Here is a 20506-nt window from a genome sequence, read left to right as displayed (position 1 = left end):
TAATTAAAAATTTATTTTTTCTAATTTTTAATATTTATTCAATATTTATTTTCAAAAATACCCAATTTTAATTTTTTAAATTTTTTTTAATTTTTTTCTCCTTTAGGCCGCTCCAAATTTTTTTCTATGTTTTTGTCCCCTGCCCCATTTCAAAAGCCGAAAGTCCAATGGGGCAAAATAAAAAAAAAGTTAAAAATTTTTTCAAGGAATTTTCAAAATTTTTTTAAAATAGTTTCAATTTTTCAATTTGTTTTGTGTTGAAGATCGAAACTTTACATTAATTTTCTTCTATAAAAATATTTCCTAAAAATTATTTTTCAAAAATTTTTGACGGTTATTTTTATGAAATTTTTTTGTTTAAATTTTTAACTTAAAATACTTTCAGATCAATTTTAAATCATCAAATCTCAATGGAAATACCACAAAAACTACTAAAATATTCATTAAGAGCCCAAATTGGTTAACATTTTGTCATTTTGTATGAAAAAGTATTTCAAAACTTTTTTTTTATTTTTTTGCCCCCCCCATTTTGAAAAAAATGTTTTGGGACAAAAACATCGGAGAAAATTTGGAACGGCCTTATTCAAAAATTTTAATTTAGTCTTTAAATAAAAATAATTTTTTTATATTTTATCAAAGAGAGATTTATTAAATTCGTCAAAAAAAAAATTATTCAGCTTCATTTTCCTCGCGCATCATCTTTTTCTTCTTATATTTGTTGTCCTTTCCTGCCTCTTCTGCGTTCTTGTTTTTCACAAAAGGTCGTTTCGTTGCTTGTTTTTCCTTGTAAAACTCATTCTCTTCGCCCTCTTCGCATCTAATGAACACTGCCACAAAAAATCCGATCGTCAAATCATGTTCCGTCCTCGAATAAATGCAATTTCCGCCAATTCCGGGATATTTTCCTTCATCTCCCGTATTTGTCCAATACCCGCCAAGAAGCTCTTTGGCATTTATCAGCTTAAAATCCTTACAATGCCGCAATGCACCGAGAACAACTTCCTCATTTTCTTCCGGATAAATTGAACAAGTCGAGTAAACGATGCGTTGAACATTTGGAAAATTCGTCATGGCGTGAAATAAAAGTTTGTATTGAAGTCCCGAGAGTTTGTACAAGCGAGCGGTGTCTTTATCAGCTTCGGAGTCTTGAACGAAGCGATTTAACATGCCGCTGCCCGAACAACTCGGATCGAGAAGAATAAACTCAACTTTTGGCGCTTGTTCGTTTCCGATATTGGTGATGTCCGAATTGATCGAAGACACGATTTTTACTCCAGAAGCCTCGATTGTCTCACAAAGTAACTTGTAACGCTCGGGATTTTTTTCGACAGCGTAAATTTTGCCTTTATTCTTCATAATTGCCGCAAGTTGAACGGTTTTGTTGCCCGGAGCGCTGCACATGTCCAAAACTGTTGATTTTTTCTTCGGATCCAGCATAAAAGGCGGAAGACACGAAGCTTTGTCCTGTAAAAGGAATTTTCCTTCGTTTTTGAGCTCATTTGAACTCCAATAACGTTTCGAGCTCTTCGGGAACAGCAAAAGTTCCTTGATGTGATAATCGATCATGAAAGATTCGTCATCCAAGGCATTTACGGCAGCCAGAAACTCTTCGTAGGTGTCGAATTCGTTAGAAACCAATTTCCAACCTTCGCGCTCACAATATTCGATGGCTTCCTTGCGATCAATGAGAATCGTGTTAATCCGCACGTAACGAGGAACTGCGAAAAGAAAACAAGAAAAAATAATTATTAACAAAGTTTATTCAGTTCATAACAAAAAATAATTTTTTGTACATTTTTTGAGAAAAAAAAAATATTAAAATAATTTTTTGAGGATTTCTGAAGTACTTAAAAGCTGCTAAAATTTAGAGACTTAATTTAAAAACAAATAAAAATTTTTTAAATATTTTTTTTGACTTGGTTTGATCAAAAAATTTAATTTTAATTATTTTAAATTTAATTTAGATGCTTTTTTTTTTTAAATTAAATTTTTTGAAAATATTTTTTTTATTTTGAAATTTATTTTCAGTTTTTAAAATTTTAATTAATTTAAATTTAATTAAATTATTATTTTAAATTAAATTTTTAATTAATTTTTTAAATTAAATTTTAATTTAATTTTAAAGTAAATTCTTTCGAATTAAAATTAGAATATTCGAAAATTTTTACTAAAAAAAATTCATTTAAAAAAAATTAAAAATTAAATTAAATTATTTTAAAATATTCAAACCTTAATTTAAAAAAAAAACTCAAATAATTTTTATTTTTTTTTTTAAATTAAATATTTTTAGCTCAAAAATTTTTCAAGCTAAATTTTTTAGAAGTTTTAAATTAAAATTATTATTTTTTTAATTTTATAATTTTAACATCGAAGTTCAAAATTTATTCACTTCACAAAAAAAAGACAAAAAATGGAATTTTTACATTTTTTACCAACAAAAAAAGAATATTTTTGAGAAATTTCAAATTTTCTCACAATTTCTAATACTAAACGTTGCAAAAATTAAGTCTCTAATCAGATTTTTTGGTCGATTTGTCTTTGGCAGTAGTTTCTTCCGCTTCTGTTTGTTCGCCGCTCGGCGTTTCTTTCTCAAGATCTCGATACCCTTGGCACGCATAGAGCACGATGATCAAATTGACAGTTATAACTGCAGCAATTACCGAGCTGCAGGTCACTGTGAACGCATCGAGTTGATATTTCGTGGTCAAAACGTGACGCACACCGAAAAACGAGGCAAAGGGAATCGTAAACATCGCACAACTGTACAAAAAGAGCCACAAAAGGGCGAATGCCGATTCCTTGGCTTGTTGCGGAGTTTCTGTCATTGCGTTGGAAAGTGCTTCTGAAACAGAAAAGAGACGAGAATTAATTTTTTACGCAGACTCACCGTTGTATTTCAGTTGTTTTTGCTCTTTTGGTTGAGCTTCGACCGTAGCGAGAGCCTTTTCGAGCGCTTCTTGGTACGAGAGAACACATTGCACGGGTTTTGATTGACCGATGAGTTGTTTTCTGCCGAAAATCAGTTCTGTGATGAGAATTCTACCGAGCCAGGGGTTCAAGTTTTTTTCTTTTTCAAAAATTTCTGTCTTTTTGATGATTTCTTCTAACTGCTGTTCGTGCGATTGAATTAATCCCATGAGTTTTGACATGCTACTGACCCTCTATGAAAGTAAAAAAAATCAAAAATCATCAAAAATTCAAGAAATTTTTCAGAAAAACTCACCAAATGTTGATTATTGTAAACTAAATTCTTCAGGGACTTGCCTTCTTCGCACATTTGCTTCAAAATTTTCGCTCCCTGACGATATTGGGTCGGAACATTGATCTTTTTGGGTCTCCCCGGTTGTTGTTCTTCGTTTATTTCCTCTTCCATGATGTTCGAAATGTGGATGAAACGCGCCTCGTGACTCTCGTGGTTTGTTTATGTCTTCGGTTTTACTGAAAATGCAGAAAATTTGACTTACACACCTTTGATTTTTGTAGTTTGAGTGCTTTTCTTTGGATTTCCCTCTGTTTTAGACTTGATTCTAAGCTAAAATTAATTATTTTTAATTAAAACTCGGATTTCGAACCAGATTTGTTTTGATAAATGTCTTTTTTCGGCATACAACCCACGTGAGACGAAACTGTTATATACTGTGAAAAATTACTGTCTCGCAATTTTTTGAAAAAGTTGAAATATAATGCGAGATACTGCGAAAATTTTAAAAACTTGAAGATTTTTTATTTTATAACTCAAAACTGCTAAAAAATTGAAACTGAAAAAAAATTTCTTTGACAATTTATCATTTTTAATCATTTTTTAACTCAAAACTGTTAAAAAATTGAAACTGAAAAAAAATTTTTTCTTTGACATAGTTTTGTTTTAAAAACTAAATCAAGAGCAAAAAAACTGTGTCAAAAACTGTGTCAAAGCAATTTTTGTCAAATCTTGCTCCAAATGGATAAAAATTTATCAGGGGGCTCTAATTTATCATTTTTAATCATTTTTTAACTCAAAACTGCTAAAAAATTGAAACTGAAAAAAATTTTTCCTTTGACATAGTTTTGTTTTAAAAACTAAATCAAGAACAAAAAAACTGTGTCAAAGCAATTTTTGTCAAATCTTGCTCCAAATGGATAAAAATTTATCAGAGGGGCTCTAATTTATCATTTTTAATCATTTTATAACTTAAAACTGTCAAAAAATTGAAACTGAAAAAAAAAAATTTCTTTGACATAGTTTTGTTTTGAAAACTAAATCAAGAACAAAAAAACTGTGTCAAAAACTGTGTCAAAGCTATTTTTGTCAAATCTTGCTCCAAATGGATAAAAATTTATCAGGGGGCTCTAATTTATCATTTTCAATCATTTTTTAACTAAAAACTGTGAAAAAATTGAAACTGAAAAAAAAATTTTCCTTTGACATAGTTTTGTTTTGAAAACTAAATCAAGAACAAAAAAACTGTGTCAAAAACTGTGTCAAAGCTATTTTTGTCAAATCTTGCTCCAAATGGATAGAAATTTGTCAGAGGGCTCTAATTTATCATTTTTAATCATTTTATAACTCAAAACTGCCAAAAAATTGAAACTGAAAAAAAATTTTTTCTTTGACATAGTTTTGTTTTAAAAACTAAATCAAGAGCAAAAAAACTGTGTCAAAAACTGTGTCAAAGCTATTTTTGTCAAATCTTGCTCCAAATGGATAGAAATTTGTCAGAGGGCTCTAATTTATCATTTTTAATCATTTTATAACTCAAAACTGCCAAAAAATTGAAACTGAAAAAAAAATTTTTCTTTGACATAGTTTTTTTTTAAAAACTAAATCAAGAGCAAAAAAACTGTGTCAAAAACTGTGTCAAAGCTATTTTTGTCAAATCTTGCTCCAAATGGATAAAAATTTGTCAGAGGGCTCTAATTTATCATTTTTAATCATTTTATAACTCAAAACTGCCAAAAAATTGAAACTGAAAAAAAATTTTTTCTTTGACATAGTTTTGTTTTAAAAACTAAATCAAGAGCAAAAAAACTGTGCCAAAAACTGTGTCAAAGCTATTTTTGTCAAATCTTGCTCCAAATGGATAAAAATTTGTCAAAGGGCTCTAATTTATCATTTTTAATCATTTTATAACTCAAAACTGCCAAAAAATTGAAACTGAAAAAAAAATTTTCTAGTTTTGTTTTAAAAACTAAATCAAGAGCAAAAAAACTGTGTCAAAAACTGTGTCAAAGCTATTTTTGTCAAATCTTGCTCCAAATGGATAAAAATTTGTCAGAGGGCTCTAATTTATCATTTTTAATCATTTTATAACTCAAAACTGCCAAAAAATTGAAACTGAAAAAAAATTTTTCCTTTGACATAGTTTTGTTTTGAAAACTAAATCAAGAACAAAAAAACTGTGTCAAAAACTGTGTCAAAGCTATTTTTGTCAAATCTTGCTCCAAATGGATAGAAATTTGTCAGAGGGCTCTAATTTATCATTTTTAATCATTTTATAACTCAAAACTGCCAAAAAATTGAAACTGAAAAAAAATTTTTTCTTTGACATAGTTTTGTTTTAAAAACTAAATCAAGAACAAAAAAACTGTGTCAAAAACTGTGTCAAAGCTATTTTTGTCAAATCTTGCTCCAAATGGATAAAAATTTGTCAGAGGGCTCTAATTTATCATTTTTAATCATTTTATAACTCAAAACTGCCAAAAAATTGAAACTGAAAAAAAAATTTTCTTTGACATAGTTTTGTTTTAAAAACTAAATCAAGAGCAAAAAAACTGTGTCAAAAACTGTGTCAAAGCTATTTTTGTCAAATCTTGCTCCAAATGGATAAAAATTTGTCAGAGGGCTCTAATTTATCATTTTTAATCATTTTATAACTCAAAACTGCCAAAAAATTGAAACTGAAAATAAATTTTTTCTTTGACATAGTTTTGTTTTAAAAACTAAATCAAGAGCAAAAAAACTGTGTCAAAAACTGTGTCAAAGCTATTTTTGTCAAATCTTGCTCCAAATGGATAGAAATTTGTCAGAGGGCTCTAATTTATCATTTTTAATCATTTTATAACTCAAAACTGCCAAAAAATTGAAACTGAAAAAAAATTTTTTCTTTGACATAGTTTTGTTTTGAAAACTAAATCAAGAGCAAAAAAACTGTGTCAAAAACTGTGTCAAAGCTATTTTTGTCAAATCTTGCTCCAAATGGATAAAAATTTGTCAAAGGGCTCTAATTTATCATTTTTAATCATTTTATAACTCAAAACTGCCAAAAAATTGAAACTGAAAAAAAAATTTTCCTTTGACATAGTTTTGTTTTAAAAACTAAATCAAGAGCAAAAAAACTGTGTCAAAAACTGTGTCAAAGCTATTTTTGTCAAATCTTGCTCCAAATGGATAAAAATTTGTCAGAGGGCTCTAATTTATCATTTTTAATCATTTTATAACTCAAAACTGCCAAAAAATTGAAACTGAAAAAAAATTTTTCCTTTGACATAGTTTTGTTTTGAAAACTAAATCAAGAACAAAAAAACTGTGTCAAAAACTGTGTCAAAGCTATTTTTGTCAAATCTTGCTCCAAATGGATAGAAATTTGTCAGAGGGCTCTAATTTATCATTTTTAATCATTTTATAACTCAAAACTGCCAAAAAATTGAAACTGAAAAAAAATTTTTTCTTTGACATAGTTTTGTTTTGAAAACTAAATCAAGAGCAAAAAAACTGTGTCAAAAACTGTGTCAAAGCCATTTTTTGACAAATCTTGCTCCAAATGGATAAAAATTTGTCAGAGGGTTATAATTTATCATTTTTAATCATTTTATAACTCAAAACTGCCAAAAAATTGAAACTGAAAAAAAATTTTTCCTTTGACATAGTTTTGTTTTAAAAACTAAATCAAGAACAAAAAAACTGTGTCAAAGCCATTTTTGTCAAAAAGTTAAGTTATCTAAAAATTTTGATATTTTCATGTCTCGCAAATATTTTAACTCGGGAAAAATGACGCGAAACATGAATTTTTCACAGTGAAGTATTTCAGTTTTTTACCGCATATAACATTATCACTTTCGATCGTCTCACGAAGAAGTATAACAAATTTACCTGACAGATAACAGCAGTTCACTTTCATTCGACTCAGAATAAAGTAAAAAAAATGTCAATAAGTGACTAGCTGGAACTTTGAGTACAAAAAAATAATGTCCTCGACAGATAGCGATCAAGAAGTGACGGACGAATACGACGAACTTGTAAATATAAAAAATGTGATTATCCTGTTGCGCGACAATATCGATGCCCTGAACGAGAAATTCGCGGATTTTCCTGCGTCGGAACTGCCCGCGATGTATCTCGAGGAATATCAGGAGCTCACGACAAAGTTGCACGAGTTGGAGCTGAAAGAGCAATTGCTGAGCGAAAAACTGCAGCAACAGAAAAACGACACGCCCGACACAACCGATCAAACGGATCAAACGACAGAGGTAAGCAAAAAAAATATTTTTTCTCTCGCGAGACGAAAAAAAAGATGGCAGGACAGCAGTTCAAGGATACGTGTTTACTAACAAAAAAAAATTTTTTTTTTCTCTTTACAGCCGGAAAGTAACTGCAGTACGCTCAATCGCACGCCAAAAATCTTCCTGCGAGCCTTCCTGCCGAATCAGCAACGTACAAGTGTGCAAGTGATACCGGGTTTGAGGTTGCGAGATGCACTCGCGAAGGCGCTCAATCGACGAAACCTCAAATTTGAAATGTGCGCCGTGACGACGGAAGATAGCGATTACCCGATTCCGTGGGATACGGACATCAGTTTGCTCAAGTGCAAGGAAGTTTACGTCAAAGTGCTCGATTTGGGCTTTCCCACACACATTTCGCATCAATTTATCCGGAAAACCTTCTTTTCGCTCGCCTTTTGCGAATGCTGCAGACGCCTCTTGTTCACTGGTTTCTATTGCAATCAATGCAACTATCGATTTCATCAGCGGTGCGCCGACAAGGTTCCGCCGCTTTGCAGTAAACTTCACATGGACACTTACTACCAACTGTTGCTCGCGAATCCCGAGTCCCAAGCCGGAATTATCAATACGGGAGCGAGCGTTTTTCAAGGAAGGTCAGTATTTTTTAAATTTTTTTTGTAAAATTTCTCATTAAAATGTTGAAAAATTCAATTTTAGACATCCAAGGACTCTCAATTCGCAAGACAGATCCAACTCGGCGCCGAATGTGTGTATAAATAATGTGCTAAGGGCGCAAACAGCAACAGATCACAAAATTCTTCAGAGCATTAAACCATTTCAGGTGAGATTTTTGAGTTCAAGGACGTTACAATGTTGGAATATGTTTCATGATTCAAAGAAAATTTTGATTTTTCTATATGAAAAAAAATATTTTTGAAGAATATTTTTGAAATTTTTTAAAGAAAAATTGATTAAATTAGTGAAAAAATAATTATTAATTTTTAAACTAGCGTTTACAAAATTTGCAAAAATTAAAAAAAATGTTTATTTTCTTGATGAAATAAGAAAAAAAATTTTTGAACGTTTTAGAAAATTCTCTTATAAAATTTTTATTTATTTTTGTTATTTTTAACTGATTTATTTATGGAGCTTTTTAAGATTTTTTAAAATTTTATATTAAAAATTTCATTTTTTAAAATAATTTTTAAATTTCATTTTAAAAATTTATTTTTTTAAAATTTTATTTTTTTAAATTATTTTAAAATTAATTTAAAAATTTAAAATTTCTAAAATATTTTCATCGATTTTTGAAAAAAAAATTATTGTTAATTTATTTAAAATTTTCAAAAACATTTCAAATTATTAAAAGTAATTTTTTTCTGCTCGAAATTTAATTTTTTTACTTTTTTATTAAAAAATTTTATTTTAAAGATTTTTAAATTATTTATTTATTTGTTTTTTTTTATATTTTCAAAAATTCACAAATTGTGCAGAAAAACATTTATTTTTCATCATTTAGAGTAAAATTTAACCTTTTTTCATTAAAAATTTGTCAAAAATTTAATTTATAAAAATTATATTAAATTCAAAAATTAAATTAAAAAAATTAAATTTAAATAAAAATTCAATAAAAAAATTAAATAATTTTAATTTTTAATTTATTTTTTTTTTTTTGAAGAAAATTTCTATATTGATTAAAAAATCAAATTTAAAAAAATATAATTTTATTTAATTTACAGACTCAATCAAATCAGGAACACTCCCATTCAACGCAAGCCTCGCCTACAAATACGCTGAAACATGTCAAACGTCAAAGAGCTCGTTCTGCCGACGAAAGTAACAAAAATCTTCTCTCCCCGAGAGACACAAAGCAAAGTGATGAAAATTGGGTAAGATTTTTTTTTACCTTCAAAGGAATTTTTTAACAATTTTTTCAATATTTTTTTAGAATATTCAAGCGGAGGAAATCCTGATAGGTCCCCGAATCGGTTCCGGCTCCTTTGGAACAGTGTACAAAGCTCATTGGCACGGTCCTGTCGCCGTAAAAACGTTAAACGTGAAAACGCCAAGTCCCGCTCAATTACAGGCATTCAAGAACGAAGTTGCGATGCTGAAGAAAACGCGTCACTGCAACATTCTCCTTTTCATGGGTTGTGTCAGTAAACCGTCACTCGCTATCGTCACGCAATGGTGCGAAGGCTCCAGTTTGTACAAACACATCCACGTGAACGAAACAAAGTTCAAACTCAACACGCTCATCGACATTGCGCGTCAAGTAGCGCAAGGCATGGACTACTTGCACGCCAAAAATATCATTCATCGTGATCTCAAAAGCAACAATATTTTCCTGCACGAAGACTTGTCCGTGAAAATCGGCGATTTCGGCTTGGCAACTGCCAAATCGCGTTGGAGCGGCTCGCAGCAATCGAACCAACCAACCGGAAGTATCTTGTGGATGGCACCGGAAGTGATTCGCATGGAAGACACAAATCCCTATTCATTCCAATCCGACGTTTACGCCTTCGGGATCGTGTTGTATGAACTTTTGGCAGAATCCCTGCCCTATTCACACATCAACAACAAAGATCAGATTCTGTTTATGGTTGGCAGAGGTTTACTTCGCCCGGATATGTCGAAAGTTCGATCGGATTGTCCGCAGGCGTTGAAGCGATGCGCCGAAGATTGTATTAAATTTAAGAGTGATGAACGTCCGTTGTTTAGACTCTTGCTCAATATGCTCGAGAACATGCTGCGGACTCTGCCGAAAATCCATCGGAGCGCCTCAGAGCCAAATCTGACGCAAAGTCAGCTGCAAAACGACGACTTTCTGTACATGTGTTCTAGTCCAAAGACTCCCGTTAATTTTCATAATTTTCAATTTTTTAACGGTGCCGGCAACATATAGCAATGCAATTTTTTCCTCATTGCTCACAACTTACAAATTATTTTTATTTTTCGTGCCTTTTAATTTTTTTTTTTTGTTCTTTTTATTTGTTAAAAAGTATTAAAAACTTACTCTAAGACCTTAATAAAAATTATGAGATTCCATGTAATTCAATTTTAATTTTAATAAATTATAATTTTTTCAACTTTTTTTGTTTTTTTTTATTATTTATTTAATTCTCACCTTTTTCTTTAAATATAAATACAAGAAAACCTCAAAAAATCCTTTACTTTAAAAAAAATATAAATAAAAAAAGATAAAGAAGAAGAAATAAAAAAATAGTTTCATGGCCTATCAAAAAATAAATAAATAATTAAATATATAAATATATTAAAAAAATATAAAATAAAAAAAAATGAAAACTAAAAAAAAAAATACTTAATCCATTGAAAATACTAAAAAGTAAGAAAATTACTGAGTGCCATTTATTAAAAAAAAATATTATTTTAGGACTTCTATGAATTTAAAAAGAGCCAGAAAAGTGTGGTATGTATACAAAAAAAAATTAGGGGTTTCCAATTTTCAGTAGATTTTTCAAAACAAAAAAAAATATAAATATTAATATTGAAAAATAATTAAAAATTAAATTATTGCAAAAAAATCGCACTGAAAAAACTTCTCTCTATAAAAAAAAATAAATTATTACCTAAATATTTGAAGGAAAAAAATTATCAAATGGCGCTTTTTAATAAATAAAAGAAAATTTGAAAAAAAAATTAAAATTTGAAGAAAAATATTAAAATTCTCTCTTAAAAAAAATTAATTAAATTTAATATTTATTTATAAATTATTTAAAAAAAGGACTGCAGTAAAAATTTAAAATTAAATGGTGAGAAATGTATTAAATTTTAAATTAAAAATTAATTTTATTTAAAGAAAAAAATCAGAAAAATTAATTTATTTATTTTAGGACGAGACATTAATTTTTTATGTTATTTTCTTAAAGCATAGAAAATGCAACAAAAAGTTAAAAAAAAATATTCAATGTAAAAAGTACATATATAAATATAAATAATGTTGAAAAAAAAATGACATAAATAAATATAAATTGATGAATCCCCTTGTAAAATACCGAAAAAAAATATTTACTATTATGAATAAATAAATGTAATTCAATCAATAGAAAAAAAAATTGTTTTTTTTTATTTTCTGTCCTTTAAACTTCTAAAAAAATATTTTAATGAGATTTTAATGAATATTTTAAATAATATAAAAATTTAAAAAAAAATGTTTTTACAATTTTTTAAATTCTTACAAAAATTCATTAAAATTTTAAATTTCCTTCATGTACTTTTCCATTCTATTTCACACAATCAAAAAAAAAAAAAAATTTTATATAAAAAGATGTTCTTGTAATGTTGCCTAGGTTACTAATTTTTATTATCAAAAAAAAAAAATTATTCACACATGACTCGGCAAGATTAGCAAAATGTTAGATTAAATTAACAAAAAGCGTTTCTATTGAATTTTTGGCAGTTATTGCGTGAAATTGCGTGAGGAAACATGTCAGATAATAATTTGCTCGAAAAATTATTTCAAATTCTGAAAGATGAAGGAGTTTTACAACCGAAAAAGGATGATCCGGTTGTTCGATTTAAGGATCCTGAGGATTTATTGGTAAGTATTTAATATTTTTTTGAATTAAAAATTAATTATATTTTAATTTAAATTAAATTATTAATAAGTTTTTATTTTTAATTATTTAAATATAATTAAAAATTATTATTTTTAATAAAAAATATATTGAAATTATTTTTTTTATTATTTTCAAACTAATTTTTTAAATTGTATAAAAATTATTCATTTATTAATTTAAATTAATTAAAATATTAATTTAAAAATTTTTTTTAAATAAAAATTGAAATTTTTTAATAATTTAATTAACTAAATAATTAAATTAAAATTCAAATAATTGAGAAAAAAATTTTTTTTAGAAAATATTTGACTTTACCGTGGATGGTGACTCTCCCCTGAGTGAAACCAAAGTCGAAACTCTTCTCCGAGAAATTATGAAATATTCAACAAAAACCAGTCATCCCCATTTTCATGGAATTCTCTTCGCTGGATACGATTCTTATGGCTTACTCGCCTCATGGATGATGGAAGCGCTTAATACTTGCTCGTAAGTGCTTTAATAGCAAAAAACCCATCAAAACAAAAATTTCTTATCAATTTTTTATTTGTTTTCGCAGCATAACTTATGATCTCGTGCCAATGTTCGCTCTTATCGAAAACGCCGTTATCAAAAAGCTGCTTGAGTTGTACGGAATCCCGAACGGTGACGGAATTTTTACGCCAGGTGGAAGTCTCGCAACACTTTATGCCTTGACGCTTGCCCGGTTCAAACGATATCCCGATGTGAAGCGACGCGGAATGTGGGGAATGAAGCCTTTGGTTATTTTTACGTCACGAGAATCGCATTATTGTTCGACCAAGGGCGCAAATTGGCTCGGAATCGGCGAAGAAAATGTCGTTGAGATCGAAACAAATGAACGAGGAGAGATGTTGATGACGGATTTGGTTGGAAAAATTGAAAAATCGCTTGAAGAGGGGAAGGAACCGTATTTTGTGAATGCAACAAGCGGCACGACTGTCTTGGGAGCGTTCGATGATTTGCAAGAAATTGCTGTGATTTGTCGGAAATATGGATTGTGGATGCATGTTGATGTGAGTTTTTTATTTTTTTTTTAAATTTTTATAAAAAAAAATATTTTAATCATAAAAATTAAAAAAAAAAAATGAAAAAATCAATAAAAATTAAATTAAAAAAAATTAAATTTGAGTAAGAAATTTAATTTTAAAAAATCTTTAAAAAAATTAATTTAAAATTCAGTTAATTAGAATTAAAAAAAAAAATGAAAATCAATTTTTAAATAAAAAAAAAATTACATTTTTTAATTATATTAAAAAATATTTTTTTTTTAATTTAAAACAAATTATTTTAATATATAAAATAAATTTTAATTGAAAAAAATAATTAAAAAAAATTAAATTAGAGAACTAAAATATTTTTTTAAAAATTTAATTAATAAAATATAAAAAAATTAAATTCAATTTTAATTTATTTAAAATTAACTTAAAAATAATTTTAAATTAAATAAAAAATAATTTTTAATTAAATTAAAATTAATTTAAAATAAAATAAAATATTATTTTTTTTTCAGGGTTGCTACGGAGGTCACGTAATTTTCTCAGAAAAATACAAAAAACTCATGGATGGAAGTTCTCACGCGGATTCAATTTCTTATTGTGCTCAAAAAATGGGAGGCGCTCCGATGCAATGTGCCGTTTTTCTCACACGTCACAAGGGATTATTGCTTGAATGTAACGCTGCGGGTGCCGGATATGTCTTTCCAAAGCAAAAACATTACGACACGAGCTTCGATCCGGGAGACAAAAGTATTCAATGTGGCAAAAAAGTAAAAATTTCTTTTAAAATCCTTAAATTTTTCACATTTTAACTGAAAATTTTAATTTTTAGGTCGATGGATTCAAACTATGGCTCATTTTAAAAGCTCGTGGATTGAAAGCAGTTCAAGAAAATTTGGAAAACATCTTCTATTGTGCAAACTTTTTAACTGACATCGTAAAAAATCGTCAAAATTTCCGTCTTGTCATCGAAAATCGTAACTCGCCATCAGTTTGCTTCTGGTATATCCCGAAAAAATTCCAAAATGTTGAAGAAAATGCAGATTTTTGGGCAGAAATCGACAAAATAACGTACAAAATTCACGCTACTTTGGTCAGAAATGGGCGTCAAATGCTTGGAATGAGTAAATTACCAAAATATCACTCGGCAAACTTCTTCCGCGTCGCATTAGTTGGACATCCGAGACCCTCAGAGGAAAGCATGACAGCAATTTTGGAAGATATTGAGCAAGTAGTGAAAGAATTAAACAATTTTAATTAAAAATAAATAATTTTATTTCTTTGTCATGTCGAAAATTTGTAATTTTTGGGAAAATTTTAAGAAAAATCGGTTCACAGAACTCAAATAAAAATAATAAAATTTTTTCGCTTTTACAAAAAAATAAAAAAAAAATAATAATAAAAAGTTAACTTAGGAACAGGTCAAAAAATTTATCTCCGTGAAATGAAACCAGCATTCTTGAAAATTTTGAATATTCTTTCGCGCGGGATTTTGTCAGCGGCACGTTCGAATACGATCATTTCTTTGTTCGTGGGCAGCGATTCACGGGCAAGGGCAGCAGCTAAATAAATTTAAAATTTTAATTTAATTTTTTTTTCAATCCATTTACAAAAAAAAACTCACCGATATGGGGATTCTTGTATTGATCGTTCAAATATTCGGGTGGGTATTGCGATTCGGCAATTGAGTTGGCAACGACTTCTGGATGTGCTAATGAGCTGGGTGACTGTTTAAGGAACAAAAAATATTAAAAGTCGGTAAGGAATGCGTTTTTTATGAGATTTAAATTTTAAAAGCAAAAAAATAATAAAATACTTACGTGACTGGATAAACGTGCATAAGGAAGTGGTTGTGAGATAATTAATTGGGCTGAGCTGGCGCCAATGATGACGGTCAAAACTGACATGAAGAAATGCATTTTGAATGTTCTACAAGGAGAATTTTTATTTGGTAATTAATTTTTGAATAGTTTAATTTAATTGTTTTAAAAATTTATTTTATTTTATTAAAAAATAACTTTTTTAAATTTTTATTTTTTTTAATATAATTTTTTAAAATTAATTTTAATTTAAATTAAATTTTAAAATTAATTTTATTTGATTTAAAAAAAATATATTTTTGTCAAATAATTTTTTTCTATTTTTTTTTAATTATAAATTTTATTTGAAAGTTCATTTAATTTCAATTTACTTTTAAAAAAAAATTTACATATATTTTTTTTTAACTTTTCATTTTAAAAGAACATTTTTTATTTTTTTTTTTTTTTGATAAAAATTAAAGTTTTATAAGCACTTTGGATTTTTCATTATTTTTTTTTAACAATTTTACATGTCAAAATTTTATTTTCAATTAGGTATTGATTTAATTTTAAATTTAATTTTTTGTCACTTTTTTCATTTAATTCAATTTAAAATTTTTTATTTAATTTAATATTTTAATTTTTTTATTTTTTTTTATTTTTTAATTTTATTTTAATATATTTTTATATTTTTTTCGTCACTAAATTAATTTTTAATTAAAATTAAATATATTTATAAATTTTCTTATTTTTTGATAATTTTTTATTTAAGAAATTTTATTTTCATATTTTTAAAAAATTAAATTTTTATCACGAAAGTGTTTTTTGTCATTTTATATGAATTTTTCTCTCAATACAAGTCACATATTTTTTTTTAAATTTTAGTTCAATTTTTCGTTCAATATTTTTTATTTCAATATTTTTTTTTAATTTTTTCTCAAGCAACAAAATTTAAAGAAATCCACTAAATATTAATTTTTAATATTTTTTATAACTTTTTTTTCACAATAATTCAATTATTTTCGATTATTTTTATTTAAAAAAAATATTTAACCAAAAATAATTTAATTTTTTATACAATTTAACGATTTTCTGGTTAACTTTTTTTTTAAAACCATCAAAAAAGTATCCCACAAAAAAATGAATAAAAACCTCTTAATTATTTATTTATTAACGTTTATCATTGCTCCACGGTTCGTTCGCGACTAATTTTTAACTTCACTTGAGAAAGAGATTACACACTTTCATTACACACATTTTACAACAACAACAAATAAACCACTTTTGGTCACTAACAAGTTTTTTTTTGTTTCGTTACTCGCTTGTTGATCACATATAAATATTATTTAATGCACATACATTTTTTTTATTTATTTTTTTTTTCGAAAAAAAGAAATGTAATTCGTCTGACAACAATTATTACGTAATATTTTTTCGTAAATAACTTTATCTGCTTCACTTGTGGATTTTTCGATAAAAAGACGACTTTTGGACGAGCGAAATGAAAAAAAAATGTTTACCTAATAATTTGTTTTAGCGATGCAATAAATCGAGAGCAAACACGAGACGAGCACCTTAAACGACTGTCTGTTAAGATCAAACTATTTGTTCCAGTACAGGAAGCAGATCTTTTTATGTAAAACCGGCTGTCAATACACGACACGACGACGACGCTGCGAGACGCGACATCACATACAGGACACAAAGCACGCGCTCGTATGAGGCACGAACTTGTACACGACAAGTTTTCCCTTTTTATATTTCAGAAGTGTTCAGAAGTTAATTAAAATAACAAAAAAAAACTTGAGTACTTAACGCGGCACACACATAAAAAAGTACAATTTTTACGAAAAAATTTGCATTTTACGAACCAGTTCAATGTTACATTTCCTGTCTATTAATAATAAAAATTTTTTTTTTCTTAATTGAGATCATGTCACGAATTTGTGTGTGTTTAGTTGCAAGTCGAGAGAAAAAAATGTGCATAAAGTGTTCTTGATGTTTGTTATGAAATACGTTCTTGCCTTGAGCGATATCGATATCGGAATCTTCTAAGTGTATAGAATTTTTCATGAATAATGCGATCAAGGTCTTTGTTGTTATGATTCGTTTTTTATTTATTTTTGGCTGAAAATGTGCGATGGGGTGATTTTAGTGAATATTGTTTAAAAAAAAAAATTATAAAAAAAAAACAATTTAAAAAAAATTAATTTTATTAGAAAAAAAATAGAATTATGTGAAAAAAAAAAATAATTAAAAGCTAAATAAAAAAAAATTACTTGAAAAAAAAAATATAAAAAATAGAAAATTATTAAAAAATTTGTTTTAAATTCTAAAAATTAAAATTATGAAAAATTTTAGTGTTTTTAGTAAAAATTTAAAATTTTTCAAATTAATTTAAGATACAAGAAATTCTGAAAAAAAATAATATTTTAAAATTAAATTAATTAATTAAAATAAAAATTTTGATTCAAACATTTTCTTTTTAATTAAAAAAATATTTTTTACTGATTTTGATTATTATTTTATTTATTTTTTAAATATTGTGTTAATTAAAGAAATTTAAGAAAAAATGAATTTTAACTAATTTAATTTTTTTTTATTAAATAATATTTTTAATTTTTTGTTTGACAATTTTAAATAATTTTGAAGATCTTTTGTTTTTCGTTTAATTTTGATTCTTTTGGAACAAAAATTTAGACTTTTTAAAATTTTTAAATTTTCACTTTAATAAAAAGAAAAGTTTTCTATTATTTTTATTTTGTTTTAAATGTTTATAAATTTTATTTTATTTATTTTATTTTATTTTATTTTATTTTATTTTATTTTATTTTATTTTATTTTTATTTTTATTTTTATTTTTATTTTTATTTTTATTTTTATTTTTATTTTTATTTTATTTTTATTTTTATTTTTATTTTATTTTTATTTTTTATTTTTATTTTTTTTTTTTTTTTTTTATTTTTTTTTTATTTTTTTTTTTTATTTTTATTTATTTATTTTTTTTTTTTTTTTTTTTTTAATTTTTATTTATTTTTCAAAAATTTGTTTAAGAATGTAACAAACATTGAAAAAAATAAATTTTTATTTCAATACGAATATTTCCTCATTTTTTACAACTTTTTTTATTTAATTTTTTTTTAATTTTTGAAAAATATTTTACTCATAAAAACAAAAATTTATCATAAAAAGTCATTAAATCACCCCATTTAACTAAATTCTATCGATATCTTAACTACAAAGTAACTTACATGCTCAACGCAAAAAAAAAAAATCAAAAAATTGCATAAGAGAGTGCAATATTAAGCGTTCAATGCACTATGCAATGACTTCACCGTACACAAAAAGTCACCGATCAAGATCGAGGTCGCAATTACTGCGTGCCTCGATAATGAGGAGGCTGTTGTTTTACTTGGAATAAAAATAAAAAAAACAACAATTCAAAAAATAAAAAAAGACCTAGAAAAATATAGATCAGTCCTATTTTAGTCGTTTTATCATTTTTTAACCCTAAATTATTATTGACACACTTTTAATTAACAACAAAATAATAATTAATTGGTCGACCCATTTGTTGTTCAAAGGTACGAACGAACAACATTAAATTAATAAAAAAAAATTAAAAATGTAAATCATAATCGAGTAACATGAGGAAATAATGATAATGCACATGTGATTATTACGAAATTATTAATTATTGTGCGGTAAGGTAGGCGAGATTTCAACTGCAACGCTCGCTTTATTGTATAAGGGCATGAGCGATTAAATCATATTAGTGTTCAAATGATATTTATTAGAAAGAATTAATAACGTGTGACTCAAGGAAAGCCTTCAACTTGAACAGTATGAGCAATAATTCGGATATAAAACGACTCCGGAAGTATTTTTGCTGATTCGAGAGTTTCTTCTGGCGTTCTTTAAAAAAGGAAGGAATGACTTGACAGAAAAAAAAAGTTCCTCGGAAACATGTCACATGCATCTGATTGAGTGGTAAGAAAATAAACAAAATGAGATAAAAATCGGAGCGTGAGTAAGCAAAAAATAAATAAATCTGTTAAAAGCCAAGTAACCTATATTGGTTAGTGGTTCGTACTTCTGTGGGTTATTGAACTTTGTGGCGATTATTTTTGCGGAAGTTAATCCAACAACAACTTAATTTCAATTGATTTCGATGGATTTTTTTTGTATATGGGTTGAAGTCTTTGAAGCAGGTTTCGTTTCTTTTATGTTTCATTTTTTGCATGGATTTTTTTTTTGTATGTTCGTTTGAACTAAAATTTTCAACTCTTGGTTCAAAAATTAGGAGTAAAATTTAAATAAAAAAAAATAATTTTTTTAAATATAATTTTTTATTTTTTTTAAGAAATTTTGTTTTGTTATTTTTTTAAGAAATAAAAAAAATATTTAAAATTATTTGATAGGAAAATTTTAAAAATAACAAAATTTTTTTAAAAATAAAAAAAAAATTAATTTTTAAAAATTTTAATTGAAAAGCTGCTTTTAAAATATTAAAATAAATTCTGAATAAAATATATAAAAAAAAATAAAGAATTTATATACAAAATTTTAAAATTGTAAGAATTTTCTTTGAGTAAAAATTAAATAATTTAATAAAAAAAAAAAAAATTTAAATCATAAAATTTATTAATTAATTTTTGTTAAGAATTTTATTTTTTTTTTAAATTTATTTAAAAGAGAACATCTTTAAAATAAAAAAAAAATTATTAAAAATAAAATAAAAATAATTTTTAAAAATTTAATTGAAAAACTCTGTATGAAAAATTTTAAAATAAATTTTATATATTTAATAATAAAATAAAAAAAAAATACTTAAAAAAAAATTAAAAAAAAATTAATTTTTTAAATTTCAAAATTTTTCGTAAAATATTTTTCTAAAATTTCAAACATCAAGAAAGAATATTTTTCAATTGATAATAAAATTTAAAAATATTCAAAAAAAATAAATGAAATTTTTAATTTAAAAAAATAAAAAAATACTTAAATGAAATTAATAACGGTTAAATATGTTTAAATTTATTAATTAAATTAAAAATTAAATAATTTTTAAAAATAAAAAATAATTTTTATATCCCAAAAGTCATTAATTAAATTTTTTCAAAATTCAAAAATATAAAAAAATATAGAGAATTTTAAAAATTTGTAAAAAAGTTTCTTTGATGAAAAATTAAATAATTTATTAAAAAAAATTAATTTTAAAAAATAAAAATAAATTTCTTAATTTTTTAATTAAATTTCATCAAAATAAAAAAATAATATAAAATTTTAAATTGTAAGAAATTTTTTTAATAAAAAGTTACTAAAATAACTTAATATGAAAATAATTTTGAAAAATAAAAAATTATTTTTAAATCCCAAAAGTCATTAATTAATTTTTTTTTCAAAATTTTTCAAAAAAAAAAAAAAAATATAAAAAATTTTAAAAATTTGTAAGAAAAATCTTTGATAAAAATTAAAGAAATTGAATAGAAAAAAATAATTTTGAAAAATAAAAAAATAATTTTAAAACCTTAAAATAAAAACTTAATGGAGACGCACGATAATTCACTAAAAAAAATAAATACAAATCCCGACATTAACACATTAAATAAACATTTAGCTCGACGCCATCCACACCGCGTGCTACAAATTTTTATTATTTTTTGCCAATTCACCGTTTTCGAATACTCACTTTTGC

The 20506-nt window shown here is 25.7% G+C and overlaps 4 protein-coding genes across 5 annotated transcripts; 2 read left to right on the top strand and 2 right to left on the bottom strand.

The window, feature by feature from the left end:
* Positions 1 to 633: 633 nt before the first annotated feature.
* LOC134829376 (28S rRNA (cytosine-C(5))-methyltransferase) lies at positions 634 to 3458 on the bottom strand. Its single transcript, XM_063842430.1, has 3 exons — positions 3224 to 3458; positions 2888 to 3161; positions 634 to 1718 (listed from the first exon to the last, which is right to left on the bottom strand). Exons 1-3 carry the CDS (start codon positions 3371 to 3373, stop codon positions 670 to 672), a joined length of 1473 nt encoding a protein of 490 aa, XP_063698500.1. The 5' UTR covers positions 3374 to 3458; the 3' UTR covers positions 634 to 669.
* Positions 3459 to 7112: 3654 nt separating this feature from the next.
* Positions 7113 to 10462, top strand: LOC134827920 (raf homolog serine/threonine-protein kinase Raf). Of its 2 annotated transcripts, none has more exons than XM_063840824.1 (5): positions 7113 to 7446; positions 7558 to 8072; positions 8146 to 8260; positions 9159 to 9308; positions 9368 to 10462. In XM_063840824.1, the coding sequence occupies exons 1-5, from the start codon at positions 7165 to 7167 to the stop codon at positions 10322 to 10324; spliced, it is 2019 nt and encodes a 672-aa protein (XP_063696894.1). In that variant the 5' UTR covers positions 7113 to 7164; the 3' UTR covers positions 10325 to 10462. The 2 variants fall into 2 exon arrangements, with proteins under 2 accessions (XP_063696894.1, XP_063696884.1); XM_063840814.1 differs by having other exon boundaries at positions 8137 to 8260.
* Positions 10463 to 11866: 1404 nt separating this feature from the next.
* LOC134837785 (acidic amino acid decarboxylase GADL1-like) lies at positions 11867 to 14273 on the top strand. Its single transcript, XM_063853172.1, has 5 exons — positions 11867 to 11980; positions 12298 to 12485; positions 12556 to 13030; positions 13528 to 13782; positions 13845 to 14273. The coding sequence occupies exons 1-5, from the start codon at positions 11867 to 11869 to the stop codon at positions 14271 to 14273; spliced, it is 1461 nt and encodes a 486-aa protein (XP_063709242.1).
* Positions 14274 to 14301: 28 nt separating this feature from the next.
* On the bottom strand, positions 14302 to 16395 carry LOC134829694 (uncharacterized). Its single transcript, XM_063842913.1, has 4 exons — positions 16332 to 16395; positions 14833 to 14941; positions 14637 to 14739; positions 14302 to 14574 (listed from the first exon to the last, which is right to left on the bottom strand). Exons 2-4 carry the CDS (start codon positions 14929 to 14931, stop codon positions 14444 to 14446), a joined length of 333 nt encoding a protein of 110 aa, XP_063698983.1. The 5' UTR covers positions 14932 to 14941; positions 16332 to 16395; the 3' UTR covers positions 14302 to 14443.
* Between the last annotated feature and the right edge of the window lie 4111 nt (positions 16396 to 20506).

This window comes from Culicoides brevitarsis, chromosome 1 (assembly GCF_036172545.1).
Source record: "Culicoides brevitarsis isolate CSIRO-B50_1 chromosome 1, AGI_CSIRO_Cbre_v1, whole genome shotgun sequence".
Lineage (NCBI taxonomy): Eukaryota > Metazoa > Arthropoda > Insecta > Diptera > Ceratopogonidae > Culicoides > Culicoides brevitarsis.
Note: the sequence above shows the minus strand (reverse complement) of the source record. Positions and strands in the feature narration are given on the sequence as shown.

What these genes read in the sequence shown, in the direction of transcription:
- LOC134829376 (XM_063842430.1), bottom strand. Translation starts at nt 3,373, where the DNA reads ATGGAAGAGGAAATAAACGAAGAACAACAACCGGGGAGACCCAAAAAG. An exon ending in TTTACAATAATCAACATTTG is followed by an intron (nt 3,162 to 3,223) that starts GTGAGTTTTTCT and finishes TTACTTTCATAG; the next exon opens with AGGGTCAGTAGCATGTCAAA. An exon ending in AAAACAACTGAAATACAACG is followed by an intron (nt 1,719 to 2,887) that starts GTGAGTCTGCGT and finishes TTCTTTTCGCAG; the next exon opens with TTCCTCGTTACGTGCGGATT.
- LOC134827920 (XM_063840814.1), top strand. Translation starts at nt 7,165, where the DNA reads ATGTCCTCGACAGATAGCGATCAAGAAGTGACGGACGAATACGACGAA. An exon ending in AAACGGATCAAACGACAGAG is followed by an intron (nt 7,447 to 7,557) that starts GTAAGCAAAAAA and finishes TTCTCTTTACAG; the next exon opens with CCGGAAAGTAACTGCAGTAC. An exon ending in GCGAGCGTTTTTCAAGGAAG is followed by an intron (nt 8,073 to 8,136) that starts GTCAGTATTTTT and finishes ATTCAATTTTAG; the next exon opens with ACATCCAAGGACTCTCAATT.
- LOC134837785 (XM_063853172.1), top strand. Translation starts at nt 11,867, where the DNA reads ATGTCAGATAATAATTTGCTCGAAAAATTATTTCAAATTCTGAAAGAT. An exon ending in GAAGCGCTTAATACTTGCTC is followed by an intron (nt 12,486 to 12,555) that starts GTAAGTGCTTTA and finishes TTGTTTTCGCAG; the next exon opens with CATAACTTATGATCTCGTGC. An exon ending in GTATTCAATGTGGCAAAAAA is followed by an intron (nt 13,783 to 13,844) that starts GTAAAAATTTCT and finishes TTTAATTTTTAG; the next exon opens with GTCGATGGATTCAAACTATG.
- LOC134829694 (XM_063842913.1), bottom strand. Translation starts at nt 14,931, where the DNA reads ATGCATTTCTTCATGTCAGTTTTGACCGTCATCATTGGCGCCAGCTCA. An exon ending in ATGCACGTTTATCCAGTCAC is followed by an intron (nt 14,740 to 14,832) that starts GTAAGTATTTTA and finishes TTCCTTAAACAG; the next exon opens with TCACCCAGCTCATTAGCACA. An exon ending in ATACAAGAATCCCCATATCG is followed by an intron (nt 14,575 to 14,636) that starts GTGAGTTTTTTT and finishes AAATTTATTTAG; the next exon opens with CTGCTGCCCTTGCCCGTGAA.